The sequence below is a fragment of the Crinia signifera genome, chromosome 8, assembly GCF_055691185.1.
Source record: "Crinia signifera chromosome 8, ASM5569118v1, whole genome shotgun sequence".
Lineage (NCBI taxonomy): Eukaryota > Metazoa > Chordata > Amphibia > Anura > Myobatrachidae > Crinia > Crinia signifera.
In genome coordinates, this window is record NC_139224.1 from 173,078,817 (window position 1) to 173,098,757 (window position 19,941).

The window sequence follows — 19,941 nt, forward strand, 5'->3', positions numbered from 1 at the left end:
GACAACACAGGGGGTTGTGTACAGACAACTTGTCCATACTTTGTGCTGTTCCGTAGTGACTTATACATAAGCAGGGGATACAGATGACGTAATGGTACGGTGTATATACCTGCACAGTGTAACACGTTCTCCCTGCCTGATGCCGACAGACTCCAGCTGCTCCAGTAGTCGGCAGAATCTAACGCTGTCACTGAACATGGCGAAGGAGAAGGAGACCCAGGTTCCGCACATAAACGGAGGATTGTACAGTAACTACTCGGGATCTGCGCAGAGTTTGGCGTCTGTAAGTCGGAATGGAACGTTCCCCTATGCTAGGGTACATAGCTACACACACACCGAGTCTGATTCTGAGTTGGGAGCAAAGAATAAAGGCGTCATTTTACGTTTGGACAAATCTGTTCCAATGCAAGATGAGCGAATACATTTTGTTTGTATGCAGGGAAAATGCTGTGTGATTTTGCATGTAGCCCACAGATATTGGATAGGTTTATTATTACGCTACAATTTAGATCTAGGTTTGGATTTGGCCCTCCCAAATCTAAATCCATAGCACCTGTTACATCTGCCCCCTGCAGTGCAGGATGCTGTTAGAATCCGCCCCAAAGTCCTAAGGAAACTGAATGGAGGCTCCAGGAGACCGTAATGCAAAACTTCTGTCTTTTTTTTTTTTTTTTTTTTTTTAAAGACCGGTGGTTTTTGTTTATGTGACTATAACTGTCCACTGATCACTTGCATTTTCCAACTGTGAGGACACCAAATTCATAGGATACACAGGGGGAAATTTACTAAGATGCGTATTCTACTTCACATGTGATGTTGCTATGGGCAACCAATCAGATCCTGTCTTCTAGAGGGTGCTAAATAAATAAGTAGATTCTGATTGGTTGCCCATAGCAACAACATCACATGTGAAGTAGAATACACATCTTAGTAACTTTCCGGCTCAGTGCCAAACTTGTTCTCCTTCTGATCCTTTCCATGTGCCCTAGGACTAACCTAATCCATACCCTCCAATAAGACCCATTCCATTAGGTGCTCTGTTGGGGTGGCAGTAGGTGTGGCTCCCCTTTTTGATTATTGGACTGTGCTGGAGTCCAACCTCTGTAACTGCCACTGGCAGGGAAGTCCAGAAACAGAGCATTTTGTACCTAATGGAATGGGCCTTGTTGGAGGGTATGCTAATATTAACATTGATAATGCCAGAATACTACATTCTGCTTTACAACACCGCAATAAAACTAGACTGGGGAATAACTGACATAGAGGTAGGAGGGCCCTGCTCGCAGGCTTACACTATATAGGGAAATAGGAGTGTGATACATGAGGATGAGTGCTACATATTACAGTAATAAGATGTGACTGGGGAATAACAGACATAGAGGTAGGAGGACCCTGCTCGCAGGCTTACACTATATAGGGAAATAGGAGTGTGATACATGAGGATAAGTGCTACATATTACAGTAATAAGATGTGACTGGGAATAACAGCCATAGAGGTAGGAGGGCCCTGCTCACAGGCTTACACTATAGGGAAATAGGAGTGTGATACATGAGGATAAGTGCTACATATTACAGTAATAAGATGTGACTGGGAATAACAGCCATAGAGGTAGGATGGCCCTGCTCGCAGGCTTACACTATACAGGGAAATTGGAGTGTGATACATGAGGATAAGTGCTACAGATTGCAGTAATAATGTGTGACTGGGGAATGACAGACATAGAGATAGGAGGGCCCTGCTTGCAGGCTTACACTATATAGGGAAATAGGAGTGTGATACATGGGGATAAGTGCTACATATTACAATAATAAGATGTGACTGAGAATAACAGACATAGAGGTAGGAGGGCCCTGCTCACAGGCTTACACTATATAGGGAAATAGGAGTGTGATACATGAGGATAAGTGCTACATATTGCAGTAATAAGATGTGACTGGGGAATAACAGACATAGAGGTAGGAGGGTCCTGCTCGCAGGATTACACTGTATAGGGAAATAGGAGTGTGATACATGGGGATAAGTGCTACATATTACAGTAATAAGATGTGACTGGGAATAACAGACATAGAGGTAGGAGGGTCCTGCTCGCAGGCTTACACTATATAGGGAAATAGGAGTGTGATACATGAGGATAAGTGCTACATATTGCAGTAATAAGATGTGACTGGGGAATAACAGACATAGAGGTAGGAGGGCCCTGCTCGCAGGCTTACACTATACAGGGAAATAGGAGTGCGATACATGAGGATAAGTGCTACATATTGCAGTAATAAGATGTGACTGGGGAATAACAGACATAGAGGTAGGAGGGCCCTGCTCGCAGGATTACACTATATAGGGAAATAGGAGTGTGATACATGAGGATAAGTGCTACATATTACAGTAATAAGGTGTGACTGGGGAATAACTGACATAGAGGTAGGAGGGTCCTGCTCGCATGATTACACTGTATAGGGAAATAGGAGTGTGATACATGAGGATAAGTGCTACATATTGCAGTAATAAGATGTGACTGGGGAATAACAGACATAGAGGTAGGAGGGACCTGCTCGCAGGCTTACACTATATAGGGAAATAGGAGTGTGATACATGAGGATAAGTGCTACATATTGCAGTAATAAGATGTGACTGGGGAATAACAGACATAGAAGTAGGAGGGCCCTGCTCGCAGGCTTACACTATAGAGAACACATATTTTGTGAGAACTGTGTAGAGGGTAGGTGAGAGGTTTTGGAATCTGATCAGCCACCAACAAACACTTAAAGGTTTGGAAACTAGAGGAAAGTCTTGTGAAACAGCTAAACTTATTTTCTCCAAGCCAGTCCACACCTGGATAATTTACGATTCAGTGTCTCCCCTAGTATGGGTGGGGGGTGGGGGGAATCCTCCTAAACCAATTAAACATCTTCTTTTCTTTATGGTAATTTATTTCAGGTACGAAGTTTGAACTCCTGTCACAGCTGTACCTGCATCAATGCCAATCCCTGGGATAAAGGAGAGGAAGAGGATATGAAGATTGTCAACATCCCGGTCACAACACCAGAAAATCTCTACCTAATGGGTAAAAGTTATTCAATCGGGATTCACAACTTAATAATAATAGGCTGCAACGGGGGGCAAGGGGATAAGCCGTGCAGCATATCAAATACATGTATATAATATACATGTACACATTGTTTATAATATACATGTACACATTGTATATTACTTCTGATTATTTTGTATATAGGAATGGAGCTGTTTGAAGAGGCCCTACGCCGGTGGGAGCAAGCGCTCACGTTCCGGAATAGGCAGGCGGAAGATGAGGCGAACTGCAGCTCTGTCCGGCTGGGAGCAGGAGACACGATCGCAGAGGAGAATGTGGAGGTAGCCTGCTCCTTGTAGTACAGTTATTGTGGGAATGTAGAAAGTGATTTCCATCGAACACATCCACTCCAGCACAGCACATAACACCAAGGCATAGTCTGAGTCAGTGGGTCAATATCCTGTCCGTGACGCCAATAATACCATAATGCTGTATAAGTGACTGGACATCTGGTGCAATTCCCAATAATAATAATTTTTTAATAGTCATCATCCCACATCTACCATATAATTGTACAGTGGTTTCATTACCAACAGTACTGCAATATGATTTGATTATATTGTCTGTGTATTATATTAATTAAAGTATAAAATCAACATTATGTGACTTATTAACTTTAAACAATCCATGTAAATACTAATGTTCTCCTGTTTCCCCACCTGTACATGAGATAAATGAGGATTGTGTAGCTAAATATGGAAGTCTTATGACATATTGGTGTTTAAACTGGTATAAATTCTGTTGTAGGATATTATGAGTGCTGAGTTCATCCACAAACTGGAAGCCTTACTACAGCGGGCTTACCGCCTCCAGGAGGAGTTTGAGGCCTCACTCGGAGCATCTGATCCTGGGTCCCAGTCTAACAACATTGGTAAGTAATCTCTCAGTCCAAACTGTGGCTCCATAGTGGTGATAAACCGTAAGCTTTTAAAAATAAATATGTAATTTTTTTTTTTTGTGGTGCATTTTCCTCTAGTCTGGCAACAGAAAGCCACAGACTGAGAGTTATATAGTGGGAGGAGCAGGGTCCCCAGCAGCACAGAGTATATCAGGAGATGAGTGATGTGTCAGTGAGAACAGGGCTGCATGTGACAGGGGCAGTGACATGATGTGAGGAGGGGAATGGAGGCATCAGGAAGCCACAGACTGAGAGTTATATAGTGGGAGGAACAGGGTCCCCAGCAGCACAGAGCATATAAGGAGATGAGGGATGTGTCAGTGAGGACAGGGCTAGCTTGTGACAGGGGCAGTGACATGATGTGAGGAGGGAAATAGAGGCATCAGGAAGCCACAGACTGAGAGTTATATAGTGGGAGGAGCAGGGTCCCCAGCAGCACAGAGCATATAAGCAGAGCATATAAGGAGATGAGGGATGTGTCAGTGAGGACAGGGCTAGCTTGTGACAGGGGCAGTGACATGATGTGAGGAGGGGAATGGAGGCAGCAGGACGCCACATATTGAGAGTTATATAGTGGGAGGAGCAGGGTCCCCAGCAGCACAGAGTATATCAGGAGATGAGTGATGTGTCAGTGAGGACAGGGCTGCATGTGATGGGACATGATGTGAGGAAGGGAATAGAGGCAGCAGGAAACCTCAGACTGAGAGTTATATAGTGGGAGGAGCAGAGTCCCCAGCAGCACAGAGCATATAAGGAGATGAGGGATGTGTCCGTGAGGACAGGGCTAGCTTGTGACAGGGGCAGTGACATGATGTGAGGAGGGGAATGGAGGCAGCAGGACGCCACATATTGAGAGTTATATAGTGGGAGGAGCAGGGTCCCCAGCAGCACAGAGTATATCAGGAGATGAGTGGTGTGTCAGTGAGGACAGGGCTGCATATGACAGGGACAGTGACATGATGTGAGGAGGGGAATAGAGGCAGCAGGAAGCCACAGACAGAGTTATATAGTGGGAGGAGCAGGGTCCCCAGCAGCACAGAGTATATAAGAAGATGAGGGATGTATCAGTGAGGACAGGGCTAGCTTGTGACAGGGGCAGGGACATGATGTGAGGAGGGGAATGGAGGCAGCAGGATGCCACATATTGAGAGTTATATAGTGGGAGGAGCAGGGTCCCCAGCAGCACAGAGCATATAAGAAGATGAGTGATGTGTCAGTGAGGATAGGACTGCATGTGACAGGGGCAGTGACAGGATGTGAGGAGGGGAATAGAGGCAGCAGGAAGCCACAGACTGAGAGTTATATAGTGGGAGGAGCAGGGTCCCCAGCAGCACAGAGTATATCAGGAGATGAGTGATGTGTCAGTGAGGACAGGGCTGCATGTGACAGGGGCAGTGACATGATGTGGGGAGGGGAATGGAGGCAGCAGGAAGCCACAGACTGAGAGTTATATAGTGGGAGGAGCAGGGTCCCCAGCAGCACAGAGTATATCAGTAGATGAGGGATGTGTCAGTGAGGACAGGGCTGCATGTGACAGGGGCAGTGACATGGTGTGAGGAGGGAATGGGGGCAGCAGGACGCCACATATTGAGACTTATATAGTGGGAGGCTATGTTAGGAAATTGGAATATTGCAGGAGCTGGTTGGTTGTTCCTAGCTCCTATGGTACAGTGGTACAGAGGTACAGACACTGCACTTAACCTCAGGGCGCCACTAATACCCCTTTTACATCGCACATGCCGGGTCGCACCCGGCATTTACGAGGTGAAGCTCCCAATAAGCCGGGTTGCTGACATCATCAGAAGAGGAGGGCAGGGCAAAGTGGTGTCTTGTCACTGGGGGCGGCGGAGGAGGCAGCACTTGTAGCTGACGCCATTCACACTGCCCAGCAACCTGGATCCGACCTGGGTAAAACCTTTTTTTTTAACCCGGGTCAGATTGCTGGGTTTTTCAAAAGGCCCTTTCACACCGCACATTGACCCAGGTCAACTCAGCAAAACCTGGGTCAGACCCGTGTTGTTTGTGCGGTGTGAAAGGAGAATGTGAGAAGTGGGGTTACTGAGACAGGCAAAAGTGGGGGTGTCACTGAGACAGGAGGGAATGTGGATACTTAGGATTGAGCTTGTACACAAGTTGCTCCCATTGTTTTTTTCCCCTTATAAATCAAAATATAATTTAACTTGTCAACCTATGTTACAAATTGAAAAAATACATGGCTTGTGTCACGTACAGCGGGGGAGGTGCCTTCATTGTCTCATCCAATTGTCTTCCACGTAGATGCTCCTCACTCCTCCCTCCTTCTGCCCCCCCAACGCTACCCCCGAAATAACTGGTGGTTGGACCATACAAGAGAAAGAACATAAATGTATAGGATATATTATCAGTTTTCATATTCGTATTTTAGCCATATTTCACATCTTTTCTGTATTCCGCTGAGCCTGGGAAATGTTTTTTATTTTCCTACTTGTGCAAATAGTTAATATCTGTGTTTATAGGACATCTCCGCAAATCATTTATTGGAATTCTGCTCATAGCCGTATGCTGTAATTAATTTAATAATGCTTTTGTGAGTTTGGGTCGGGATGAAAGCAGCCAGGAATCTGACGGCTCCTGGAAAGTGTTATTGCACTGTGCTCTGCCCGGGTAAATGTTTAGTCTGTGAGACACGTCTGATGTGAAGTGGGTGAGCCAGAGGGAGCTGGCATGCACGGAGACACGGTCGGAAGCCTTGTGCACGTGTATTAAAGCCACGGGTGGCCGCACCTTAGTCACTGCCAAGGAAGGCCGATGGGAATTGCGTTGCACAAATCTCCATGCAATTCCAATTTGCGACCGCCGTCGGTAACCAAGATGCACGTACTGAGTCTGACAAATAAGAATCTAGATATTGAGTTACACAAATAACAAATGGGTGGGGGGCAGGGAAGTGTGAGGGGTGACGATATAGGACAAATTAGGAGAAGTTAATGATGGCTTTAGCGACCGCATAAACCAAAGGGAGACCCCAAACGCAAGGACTGTGAGGTAGTTTTTGGAAGATTAGAGGATCTAATTGCCATGAACATCACCCATGCTGCCCGTGCCCATCGTGTCTTCTCCAATCAGGTGAAAGTGGTGCAAATGGTCTCCTGGATCTGACGGAGGTAGGCCACCATTGAGCAGAGTATCTTGAATTTGGGATCTCTTACCTCCCTGGTTTGGGTGGTGTCTGGAGCGAATGATAGATTTTCTGCATCTCGGAGATTGTACAAGACATTGTATTAAATGACATATTTGGAAGAATTCAGTGGAGTTCAGAACATGGGTGGTGGTGGTGGAGGGTATCTACAGGTTCTGTCGGCGACTACCACCATCAGGATGACGCGGCCGCTCCAGGAATTCAGACCACCATTGATTTGGATGGAGTTATGGGAATGTTTTCCTGATCGTATATTGGAAGGAAGACAATGCAGCATAGTTACTGGCACCTCGTGTTCCAAAATATCACCAAGGGATGGTATACAGTTATTATGTCGGAACACCTAAGGTCGACCACTGAAGGTCAAAAGGCCTCAGGTTGACACACTGAAAAGGTTGACATGGCTTTAGGTCAACAGGGTCATTAGATCGACAGAAGTATTAGGTCGATATGGGTTTTTCACTGTTTTTTGAGCCATGTGCCGACAGGCAGTATATCATGCCCTACCATCCACTAGGGCGTGGTGTGCCGACAGCGAGGCACCGAGCCTGGAGCATGGCGAGCGCGCGCGGTTCATCAAGGTGTCCATGTCGAATGTATCGACATTCAGGAGGGAAAAATAAGAAAAACCCATGTCGACCTTTTGTCTGTCGACCTTCCTTAAAACCTTGTCGACCTAAAGCCATATCGACCGTTTGAGTGTGTTGACCCAATGCATGTCGACCAAATGATTCACACCCGAGGGAAAAGCCTATATAGACATAGAGTACACAAGGTCATGGCTGCCGATGTGGGGACGGGTACTAATTACGCAGGCCCGAGCCTGAGGGAGGGGCCTGGCAGGGGCTCTGGTCTGCTTCACCAACTCCCCCTCCTCCCTTCTGGGCTGAGAGGCTGCACAAAAACTTTTAAGGGGGTATGGACACGCCTCCCACCATTAGGCCTTACCCCCCCAAATGTTACCCGGACCCGGACAGCCTCTTGGCAGCACCGCACATGGTGCGATTATATACTTCTGATTATGAATATATAGTAAAAATTGGAAGAAAAGTTAAAACCCCACCCAAATCTAATTCTCTCTGCACAAGTTACATCTGCCCCACCTGCAGTGCAGTATGGTTTTGTCCATTAGAGAGTGATTGTGCTTTTGCGAGTGAACCGGAATAACCCCCATTGTACAGTGTCTATACTGCGTGAGATGCTGCAGTGCGGCCCTGTAAGGTTGGTGTCGCATAATATTAGTATAATCTATAGAATGTAAGCGTGCGAGCAGGGCCCTCCTACAATGTGCCCTCTACTTTTACGAAGGCTGTGTGCGGCTAAAGGTTTTGGCTGTTTAATTTTGGAAGGAAATTAAAATTTTTGTGCGTCACTTATATATAACTGGAAAATGACGTTCAGCATTTGTGTTAACTTTACTTCAAAATGATATTAAACATTTAAACATTCAAAACACAGCACACAATGTAGCTAATGGGTGAAACACACATTAATTGAGTCCACAACTGCAAAAAGGGACCACTGCTGCTTTGTGCGCTCTGTTGCAATGTCTGTGCGCACACTCGTCGAGGTGTGTGCACACGCACGCGCGCACAGCTTAGAGGGAACACTGCCCTCCTACCTCTATTACTGTTTGCAATTACCCGGTTTTGTTTTATCTGTGTGTCCAATTGTAAAACGCTGCCCTATATAAGGAACTGATAATTATAAATAAATAGGTAAAAGTAGACTGTGCCGTCCGCTATATTGTATGCAATCTAATGTTCTCGTAAAGGCCAAATCTTACATAACCAAATCTCAAGTAATTCTAGTCCAACTCGGTGGTTCTGGGCTCAAGGGAGTTCAAGGGAGATTGCATAGCCAAAATCACACCATGTATAGTGGTTACTCTATCTCCCTGCAGTACCTCTTCCTGCCTGCGGTGTCACTCTCTGCTGTCATGCTTCTAGCCATCTAGTAATTTTCCCCTGCTCGCAGCCCTGAGTGAGCCAGGACTCAGTTGGTGATGGGGAGAAGGAGGCCACTGATGACATCAGAGGACCACCATTCCCAACGGGCAGGGAACGCTTGTGTCTTCTGGGGACGGCGGCGGCATTCCCCTAAATGGTGGCCCACTGTCAATCAAACAGCGAGCGGCTTGCAAGCACAGGCATTCGGAGCCCGTACTCGAACAGAGGGACGCACATACGCACAGCGGACTGTGTGCATGCGTGGTCCTCTGATTATCACTCGGGCTGTGGATTTCTGTCCCCGTCACAATAATGCAGTTTGCTGCAGACAGAGATCGAGGGTCCTAATGAACGTTTATATTTGGAATGTTGCTTGAGTACATACCCCACACAAATCTGGTTCCATGGGTTCTTATTGGTTTCTTCCTGGACTGAAATGATCATCGGGATACGGTGTTGGATCGACCTCTATTCGGTCGACACCCATTAAAAGGTTGACATAAACGTCAGGAAGTTTAGGTCCACATGCCAATGGTCTAAATGGTTTTTAAAAAATTGTTTTAAAAAAAATGCTGTTTTTGTTCCCCTACCACCCTGTAGGGATGTGGGCGAGCGCAGCGGAACACTGATATGGTGACCATGTCAACATAAACACCCCACAAAACAATTTTGTTGCACCATGCTGACCTATGGCATGTCGACCTAAAGTCCCTGTTGACCAATAGTCCATGTTGACCTTTTATATGGATCGACCTATGGCCTGTCAACTTAAGGGTGTTGACCCAATGTATCTCAACCTGCCTTGGGTCATTCCCAATGACTAATACTCATGATAATCAATGTATTAACAATAGACTTGTCATGTGTTGTTGGCCTGTCCTCTTGGAGTGGGATCAGGTGTAATCCCTCTCCAACATAAACAAAGGTTTGATCATGTATTGTGATTGGTCTGGACCGTTACATGTACGAGCGTTGTCCAGCCTCTTCCCATAAGTAAATAATGGCGTGTTTCCTGACATGTGCTGGGAAGTGGGGGAGATGACACGTCCCAGGTCCCAGCAGCTGACTGCATGCCCTATATATAGTGTCAGATACATGTGCCCGGAGGCCAGCTCGCAGCGAGGGAGGCAGCCCGCGTGGCCATAACCTACGCCATATTGTGTCGGCTACAGTACTTCCCATTGGGAAGTAGAGCTGAGCCTGAGGCACGAGGCATTTTGTACCTTTGCCTCAGTGATGTTGAGTGTTTGTCTCTCCCCAGCGGCATACAGTATAACGGCTACATATAACACGTGTAGTCGAAGGGTTAACGCTAACCGCTCAATAGATCAGGGGCGTACTGACAGTGTTAGTTACAACGCCTGGAACTGTTATTGTGACACTTTGTGGCAGACTTTTGTCACCGTGAACTAAATTTAGGCCGAGGACGGCTTCACGCCACAGCTCTCCCCCAGCTGCTCCCACGACTCCGGCACTTGTCACCCTGACAGATACTTGTAAATTACCGGCTGTTTTACTATAAATTACCGGCTCGCCGACACAGGCCCTGCCCACTAAAGTAATGACATCACTGCAGGTTGCGCACAATCATGCACTCTCTATAGATTGTTACCGGGACGCCACGATTGTTGTGCGAGCTGCTAATTATATCTCGTTACGCTGGGTGAATTCCGCAGCCTGAGGGGACTGATCCGAGGGAGCGAGATTATCTGCATACGCTGAGCCCCGGGTCACACGGGGTCACATGCTGCGAGATATAAAACGATATCAAGAAACGGACTCGTCACATAACCGTCTCGTGTTACTGACACGGCGCAGATGATTGTGTAGCTATTAATATAGACGCGGAGGCTGATTTGTGGCGGTTACTCTGCATATCATGTATCAGGTTCCCGGAATCAGTCGAGGGACTGACGCATAAACATTACGTTTTACCATGGTGACTGTGCGTGCTTGGCACACATGTGTGCGTGTTACTGATCACCTGCATTGTGGTGTATAGTAAATGAGGACAACATGGCTGCCCCCGCTGCGTGTTATAGCGTGGCTATAGCTAAGCTTTATAGGACAAGCCCCTTACTGACCGCCAAAGCGCAGTATCCGGATGTTTGGCTGACAGTGTCTAGGTTGACACAGACAAAAATGTTGCTATGGCAATGGTCGACGCATGTAAAGGTCAACATGAGTTTCACAATTTTTATCAATTATTTTTGGAGACTTTTTCTTGGTTTACCATCCACATGGACTATGACTACGAGACACCAAGCCTGGGGAGCGAAGTAAGCCCGCGGTACACAAATTGGGGGTGCCCAAAAAAGTGGAAAACTAGTGTCAACTTTTTCCTATGTTGACTTTTTGCACGTGGCTACCTTCTTACAGAGCCGACCTTGTGTATGGCGACATATTGATTGTTGATCCTAGATACTGTTAACCCTATGGTGCCTAATGCTCCCCTACCCCACAGCCCTGTACCCCATGTGGCAGCAGTTGCTGTGTATGTGGGATTCCCTGGGGCCACACTGACCTCACAGCGCAGGAGGGGTATATAGCCCTTCAATACGCTCCATTACATTCTATAGACAGATCATATATTTATAGACCAGAACATTTGTTTGGTACAGAAGGAGAACTGAGCTGAACCCCTCATTCAGACCCAGCAATGCCCTATACCCACATGCCGCAGTAATCAGCTGGTGCTTTACCTGCTTACAGACCCGCATGGCATGTACCCCCGCACAGTCTGCAGCCGTCTGTCTTCAGTGGCCACTGCTGTGTTCTCCCAGTTACAGGACAGCTGCGCTGGCACCTGCTCTCCCCCTATAGCAAGGGCACAGGTGGCTGCCCGGCCTGTGCACTGGAGACATGGGAAACATTAAAGGTCTCTACCGGTCCGTAACGTTACCCTGGAATCTAGCAGCAAAACCACAGGGCGGCCTGGCGCAACCAGCAGGAACACAACATGTTAATGACATCAATGGGACTATGTCTTGCTGTGGATCCAGAGTTAATAAGATGGCAGCACTTCTTGGCGTGGGATGCTGCCACTCGGGTGCCCGCTTGCCATCGGTGCTGCAGCGTCTCCGGTACAGGCAGGGTCTATTTCTGAATACACCAATCTTTTTGCCTCAGGATATTGTCCTCACCCTGAGACATGGCGGCTGTCTCTGCTGCTTCTCATGGGTGGGGTAAAGGGGGTGGAGCGGTAGGTGGTGTGCAGGGGCCCAGGGGCTATGGCGGATAACAGAGGGGCTGCGTACCTGAGACCACCAGATGCTGATCAGGTGCCAGGTTATAAATCACAGGTTCGTGAGCTATAAGCGGAGATATGCCACGGCGCCAGTCTGCAGAGCCTCTACAGCAGGGGTGGGCAATACAGTATGTGTCCTTCCAGTGTTGCAGGGCATGATGGGATGTTTAGTAGTACAATATCTGGAGGGCCACTTATTATAGTTTTTTGGTGCAGTTGGGAGCGGCTGCTGGATGCGGATGAAGCTACCCTAGAGATGTGATCGCATGACATTTCTGCGCTTCAGTCGCATTTCTGCAACGCAGTTACATTGTGATGGCATTGCCAGGAGGGATTTCCCTGTACTGGGCACACCGCCGCATGCGGGAGACGGCTGCTGCAGTTTTCCTTTTGAAGTAAAACTGCGGCTAATGCTGAATCACGCCCTAAAGCCAGTGCAATCTCTGCGGGTTAGACACCATGATGTACGACCTAGTTCCCTGTGTCCTGGTCTCAGCGCTCAGGAGAAGGGAAGCGTCTCTGGCAGGTCCGGAAGGTTCCTCTCTCCCTGTACAAGTCCACTAGATCTCTGAGTACAGTTCGCGTTGTACTGGCGGGAAGCCATATGATCATTTATGTCCCTGCCTTAATGCTGCTGTAATCTGTAGAAGTGAAGCTGGTTCGCCAGCCGCAGTCTTATCTTTCCGGACATGTCGGTGGATAAACGCAGCAAGGCCGGGAGCTGTTACTGAGGGCCAGATGTATCAAGTGGCAAAAAACAATAAAACCGAGAGTGATAAACAACCAGCCAATCAGCTCCAATTGTCATTTTTCAAACCCTGTAATGTGACAGTTGGGAGCTGATTGGCTCTTTATCACTCCCCGTTTTCTAACTATTTGAAGCTTGATACATGTGGCCCTTTGTCTCCAAATATTGAAGACTGTTCTGGCCACCTTTGGCAGGAGCTGGGCCTAACGCTGGGGGTGGGTTTACATTTCGGGCTACAAGGAGTCAGATGAAAAAATGATTACGGTAACTTGGAAAGTTTGCATGGGTTTGCTGAATTTAACCCCCTGTGCGATGTGTAATTAATGTGTACACCAGATTGCCAACTACATTTTTTTTCATATTTAAGCCTAATCCTAAATATCTCACAAAAACTTACCGTCGACATTCTGGTGTCAACATGTTAAATCTCTGTATTATGATCATGTTGACATTTTGACAGTGAGACCTTTTATATATTGGCCAAACACCATAAGTGTCTCCAAATTCTAGGTCCCTTTGTTCATAGGCTGTATTCTCCTTATTATAAGTCAGACCTCAATCAAACGTACTTTGAAATCTGCTTTTGGACTGCGGAAATCTACAAATGATTAGAACTTAAGGTTTCCCCCATTAATTATTATTATATTTCGGTACTTGTGTATTATCAGGGCGCCCATTACGTAGTGGTGTATTGAGAATACCAATACACCACTATGCCGGCTACATAAACTACGTAAATTGTTCTGGAGCTGTGATAGTACACAATGCTTTATATCCCCACTATCCACGTCATACCCCCAGTATCCACGTGGGCGTGGAGTTCATTTTAGAACTCCACGGATACGTGTCCCCTCACGGGGCTTGCTGTGCTTGCCACGCTTTGGGTTCGGTGGCTCGCTGCACTCACCACACTTTATAAAATTAACTCCACGCCCACGTGAATACTGGGGGTATGACGTGGATAGTGGGGAAATGTGTGTGTGTGTTGTGCTTTATACTTACCCTCCTCCGGCCCGGCCACTGCGTCCATCACGATCCCCGCTGACTCCCCGCAGTCCACCCATGTACCATCACACCCCCCCCGGCTGCAGCGTTTAGTCTCCCTACTCCAACAGTCACTCTCTGGCACCAGAGTTCAGTCCCCCTCCTCCGGCACTCGCAACGGACAATGTACGCAATTAGCGTAGTGCCACTGGGGGAGCAGGGAAACCATGTGATGCTCCCCCAGCGGCACTATGCTTAATTACGTACATTGTACATTACGTACTCCGAAGAGTGACCGTGGATCGCGGGTAGGATCGCGGAGGAGGGTAAGTATAAAGCACAACACACACACAATCAACAACTGTATTATCACGGCAACGGCTACGTTGAAAACCGCCGTGATAATACACAAGTACCTATATTTGTAAAATATACTAAATGATCATTTAAATATTATTTCCTTGTTTGGTAAAGTTTAAGAGACTTAAAACTTGATTAATTTTGTAGATAAAGACACAGACGTCACCGTGATGGACAATGGAAGCGATTTCGGGATGAGAGACACAATCAGCGTTGCTTCTACCGATTCCTTCATTTCCGTTTCGGAGGTACCGTAGTGAATACTTATTTACTTCCTGTATGATATTTGTGAATGGAAATGGTTTGACGTCTGGTTCTGGGGATCTACCCCAGCCCCTATCCTAGATTTGGGATGTACAGTACCCCAGCCCCTATCCTAGATTTGGGATCTACCCCAGCCCCTATCCTATACTATACAAGCCAATGCAGGTCACTGCTGTAATAGTGATTACTGATGGGCGGAACACCCATCCATCTGGTGCAGATATACTGTAGCTGGAATAGATATATCTACCTGAGATGCCAGCTTTGGCCTTTCTTCCGGTAGCCAGGGAGGATATATTGGGTGTGGTGGGGATCAGACCGGTCTGCCTGGGTGAGTTGGGGGATTCATGTTCCGTAGCTGACAATATCAGGATTCCATTCTCCTTTATGGGAGATATTCATTGGCGTAACTACTGTAAGGCAGCCCCAGCAGCCATTTGGGGGAGCAAGCAGCAGCGGGGTCTGTGTGGGCGCCGACACCCGCTTGACGCACTGACATGCTGCTGCCTGCTGCTGTCCACTGACTGAGCACTGGAGGCGAGTCAGCAGCAGTGCGGGTGCGGCCATGGCAGAGAAGACAAATTCCCCCACTGATTTAATTGACTGTACACAGAGCCGGCTATTGGCTACTGTGTACAGGATGGATGGGCGCGGATGGGCGTGCTAGGGCGGCCTGGGATGCATCAGAGCCAAGAAAAGCAACAATGTCTGCTGGTCTCTCTTCCTCTCTTCTGCTCCCGGGTGGGAGGGGCGGCACAAACTTTTTGGCAGGGGGGAGCAAAATTTATAGTTACGCCACTGGAGATATTGTTTGGCGTATGCCGATTTTCAGCAGCTGGAGGTCGCACATTTCCTTTGTACTTCTGACTGAAACTCTCCAGGTCTCTGTCTACACAGGAGAGTCCAGTAGAGGGTTCTGTGTCACACAACAGACATCTGTTCCTCGTCCGCTATAGTTCCTGTCCGTGCCCTGTATAAGCATCACCACGATGTCTGCCGCAGAATAAATCAGTCCTATAGACTAACACTGCCACGCCATCTATACAGGATGAGCCTCTCCCGGGACTTCCACTCTCTGGACTTCTAGGAATTTTTGGAGACAGCATTTGCTGGAGAATTCAGCTGTTCCTGGGTGTTTTCAGCTCTCAAAATATCTCCCTACACTTTCCATCGTAGCAAACCCCTGACCGTCCACACTCATCACGTCCCCTAATACAGAGCCCTGGCCAGGCGGGGGACATGTAACTTCCATGTGCCTCGCGCAGGATATTCTGTATTTACAGTGTCTTATACAGCGCAGCAGAATTCATTGCGCTTTACAATTGTAGACAGTGATAAAACAAACGGTGTAATAACAAACCGACATAGAGGTAGGAGGGCCCTGCTCGCAAGCTTCCACTCTATAGGACAGACCCACAGATGAAGCGATGCTTGGCAGCTGTTACTCATGGCATAACTAGTGACTTACATCATCCCTACTGGTACTTCTCCTTACAGGACGGGCACAGCTGGCATCAGACCTGCTAGGAAGTTATACGGTCTATCGCACACGTATTCTGCAGCACATTACATAGTGATTTCAGTCACATCATTCCCTTACCCAGTAGAGCTTACAATCTATATTTCCTACTACATGGAGTCAGGCGAATGCTGGGGACACACAAGACGACATTTTAAATGATTTTGGCAGAATCTGAAGGTTCGGAATGATAACATTTTCAAATGATCCAGTGTGTACGCCCCTTGTCGCTGGTGATGCAATGTCAGCGGAATCTCCCATCAGCCCCACATGCAGGACAGATGGGAGATACTGCTAGCAAGGGCCGTGCTATCTAATGCAGTATGGCCGCAAGTGAGTATGCAACTTGCCTTTGGCGGGTCCCGTTGCCCATGATGTCGGGCACACATCGCCAAATGTCTACCCAGGTCCATTTGTCTAAGAAGCCCACAGCATGTTTTGGGAGGAAATCTGTGCGCACGGAACTTAGGCAAACATAGAGAAAACATACAAACCTCACACAGATGTGTCATGACAGGGAATTGAATTTACACACTTACAGTATGTCTGTGAGACAGTACCTAATAAATAAATACAATATATTATGTAATGATGTGAGTGGGGCAGGGTACATGCCAGTAGTGACAGTTACTGGCATATGTGGGGGGGGGGCAGTTGACAGTTGGTGTCACCAGTGAGGGGACAGGAGGTGGCAGCAGCAGGAGGAGGGATTATTAGGAGTAGGGGCATATACAGAATAAAGAGCCATTATTTGGGAGAGGGGCCCAGAAATCCTTTTACACCAAGTGTTTGGATAAGAGAACGGCAGACCAGGACAGCGACTGACAGTAGGAGGTTATTGTGGAAGGAACATTTGTGCACCCGCAATCTATGGCGATCATGGTAATTCAATGATAGAGGCTCAATTATCGTGTTAACACCACGAGACCGGCTGAAATCTAAATGTAACATTTTGCAGTAAAACATATGATTCCACCTGCGGAGACTCCTATAGCTGCAATGTAAAGCAACACAATGGCTTTGGGCAGAGAACATGAGTGTAGTAATCCGCAGCTGACCCAGATAATGGCAGCGGGGCAGGACGTGAGGATCCGTCACAGCAGATGGACAGCACCGTACCTTACACAGATGTTCTCATTGTCTGCTGCATACGACACACTGCCCCTGCATCTAGGGGGTTATTCAGACCTGATTGCGCGACCGCAAATTCCTGGACCAGGGCGATTATCGATAGGCCGCGCATGCGTACGACCCGTAGTACGAATGCGCAAGGCCGTCCTGCGATAAAATCCTGCTACTTTTTTATTGCTGGCGGTATGCAAGGTGATTGACAGGAAGACGGCGTTTGGGAGTGTCGGGGAAAACGCAGGGGTGCACAGGGATTTGAGGGGAAGACGTGTGATGTCAGCTCCGGCCCGATCAGCCTAATTCTATGGCAGCCGTCAGTGGCACCTCTAGCTGGGATGTGGCGCACCATAAGGGATGGCATCCTGCAGTCCTGTAGACCCCTACACATTAGATTCTTATGACAGGGGGTGGGGGGGCTGCATAAGCATATAGCCCCAGTCTGTGTTCCAGTAACAACAGCTCATAAATAATCCCGGTTAGTGTATGACCTGTTACATCCACAGGGCGGGTTACACACCACATGCATTTGTTTATCACTACTCCATTACCTTTTACTGACCAGCGATAATACCCTGTAGCATCACTGTCTGGTAGTAGTCCTATCCCCCAAGTCAGATCGGGCAAACCTGTGGCTCTCCAGCTGTTGTGAAACTACAAGTCCCAGCATGCCCTGCTATCATTCCGCCGATAAAGCATTCTCTGGGACTTGTAGATCACAACAGGTCACCCGTCCTGCCCGAACTGATGATCTCGTTAGCTATCCCCCACGTTCTACACTTCACGGATGGAGGACATTATAAATATTCACATTGACATCGGCCAATGAAAGGCATCTGCTACAGTGTAAGTCCTGGATGTTCTGTGCACCGTGGAGATACGCGTCGTGTATCGTGGCAGATTAGCGCCAGGGCTGTAATGTAAACATCAGATGTTTATATGTTGCTATTTTCGGGGGAAGTCGGCCAAAAGCCCCTGACGTGGCTCGGATTCCTTTCTACAGACATAAATATTCCGAGGAAGGGATCTGCGTTCTGAAGTGACGTTATTAATCATAACTGCTGGAAAGTCTCGTTCCGCTAATACTTGTGATAAATGCGTTGTCATAACATCCGGTGCTAGCGTCCGTCGCGGAGACATTTCCTGCTCCTTGTGCAGATGTATCGGACCAGACCATACAGGACATCGTTTCCCATCCTCTGATCTATATTCTCCCCGTGCTTGCATACCCTCTGGGTACTCCGGTTTCCTCCCACAATCCAAATATATACTGGTAGGTTATTTGTCTCAGCTCTCCATGTGTGTGTACTAATACATGCAGAAGGTAGATGGGTCCTTTATACCGCAGACCAGGCTTGTGCCCCGTTGGCGTTGGCTGGCAATGCATGCTGGGATATGGATCTCCCATACTACTGGGGGGGGGGGGGGGGGCTACCTCTGCTGTACATCCTATCCTACCTGCACAGTGTTACACTAAAGTCTGCTTGTTCTGCCCCCTTGCAGCTCACGGATCAGCGGGAGACCAAGGGAGCTCTCTACCACTGCCCTCTATATGAAGAGGCGATGCACCTAGCCGAGGAGGGGAAGATATACTGCCGGGCACTCAGGTAATGGTCTCAATGATATATAACTGGCGCAGGGCAGCCCTTCTGATCAGAACTATCCTTTGTGATCAACGTTTATGACCCCTCTGCCAACGGGCGAGGCGCGGGGGGCACTGGCTGGAGTTTGAAAAAACTCAGGAGCCCGAGGTGTGCTCCCTACCACCAGTGCTGTGCCTAAACACGTGCAAAGGGGGCCGGGCGATCGAGTGGGCTTATCTCCCGAAGGAGACGGGCCCCGTTTTTCCCCTAACCCCTCTCAACCATAAGGTCGAAGAGTGGAAAATAGAGACTCTCATTCCTCAACCCCCGGAAGGGTTAGGACGGTGGGTTCTCCGGACCCAAAGGTTTGGAGAGACCCTCAGTAGACTTCCCTCCGCCTTGCGGCACAGGGTCGTCCTCGGGGGACCGAAGCTCTCCCCAAAAGGCGAGAGCTTCGGCACATTGGGGAAATGGAAGGCCCGAAAGGGTCGACCACACTACCCAAAAAAAAACGTGACAAAACTACAAAAAACAAGGAACGTGAAAAGTGACGAACGTGAGAGGGGAAGAGAGATAAATAATAAAGATAAAGATACCCTAGCCAGAAGGCCGGGGTGGGGTGTGAAAAATTGTCCTACCCCATCCAAAAGGACGAGGTAAGGACGTGAAGCGCTACCTGAAGGGAGGTGCGCAGTGCAAGTGCTTACTAGTGCATGGTGATTTTGGGATCACCCGTGCATGTTCGGCACCCCCGAGTTTCCCCGGGGTCACAGTGCAGCCTCGGACTCCAAGCAACCGACCGATCAGCGTCCGAACAAGGTTTCTCTGTTCCCATCGTAAATCCTACTGGATCCCTCTCTGGGCATTCTGCAGTGAGAAGCCCATAAGCTTCTGTTAGGCCTCGCCATATATGGCACCTAGCTGACCCATGGGGGCCAATGAGAAGGTCCTGAGGCTTGTGCCCGGTTCAGCTGCAGTGTTGTCGTGGCCGCTGTCTGGT

At 48.1% G+C, this 19,941-nt stretch overlaps 1 protein-coding gene across 4 annotated transcripts in view; it reads left to right on the plus strand.

Moving 5' to 3' along the window:
- MIGA1 (mitoguardin 1) overlaps positions 1-19,941 on the plus strand; it is a 46,967-nt gene that overhangs the window by 8,895 nt on the left and 18,131 nt on the right. For all 4 annotated transcript variants that reach the window (XM_083157797.1, XM_083157798.1, XM_083157799.1 and 1 more), the window contains exons 4-9: positions 150-283; positions 2,936-3,062; positions 3,231-3,367; positions 3,834-3,957; positions 14,598-14,698; positions 18,862-18,965. In XM_083157797.1, the coding sequence (XP_083013923.1) occupies positions 150-283; positions 2,936-3,062; positions 3,231-3,367; positions 3,834-3,957; positions 14,598-14,698; positions 18,862-18,965 (727 nt within the window). The remainder of the gene's footprint in view (positions 1-149; positions 284-2,935; positions 3,063-3,230; positions 3,368-3,833; positions 3,958-14,597; positions 14,699-18,861; positions 18,966-19,941) is intronic.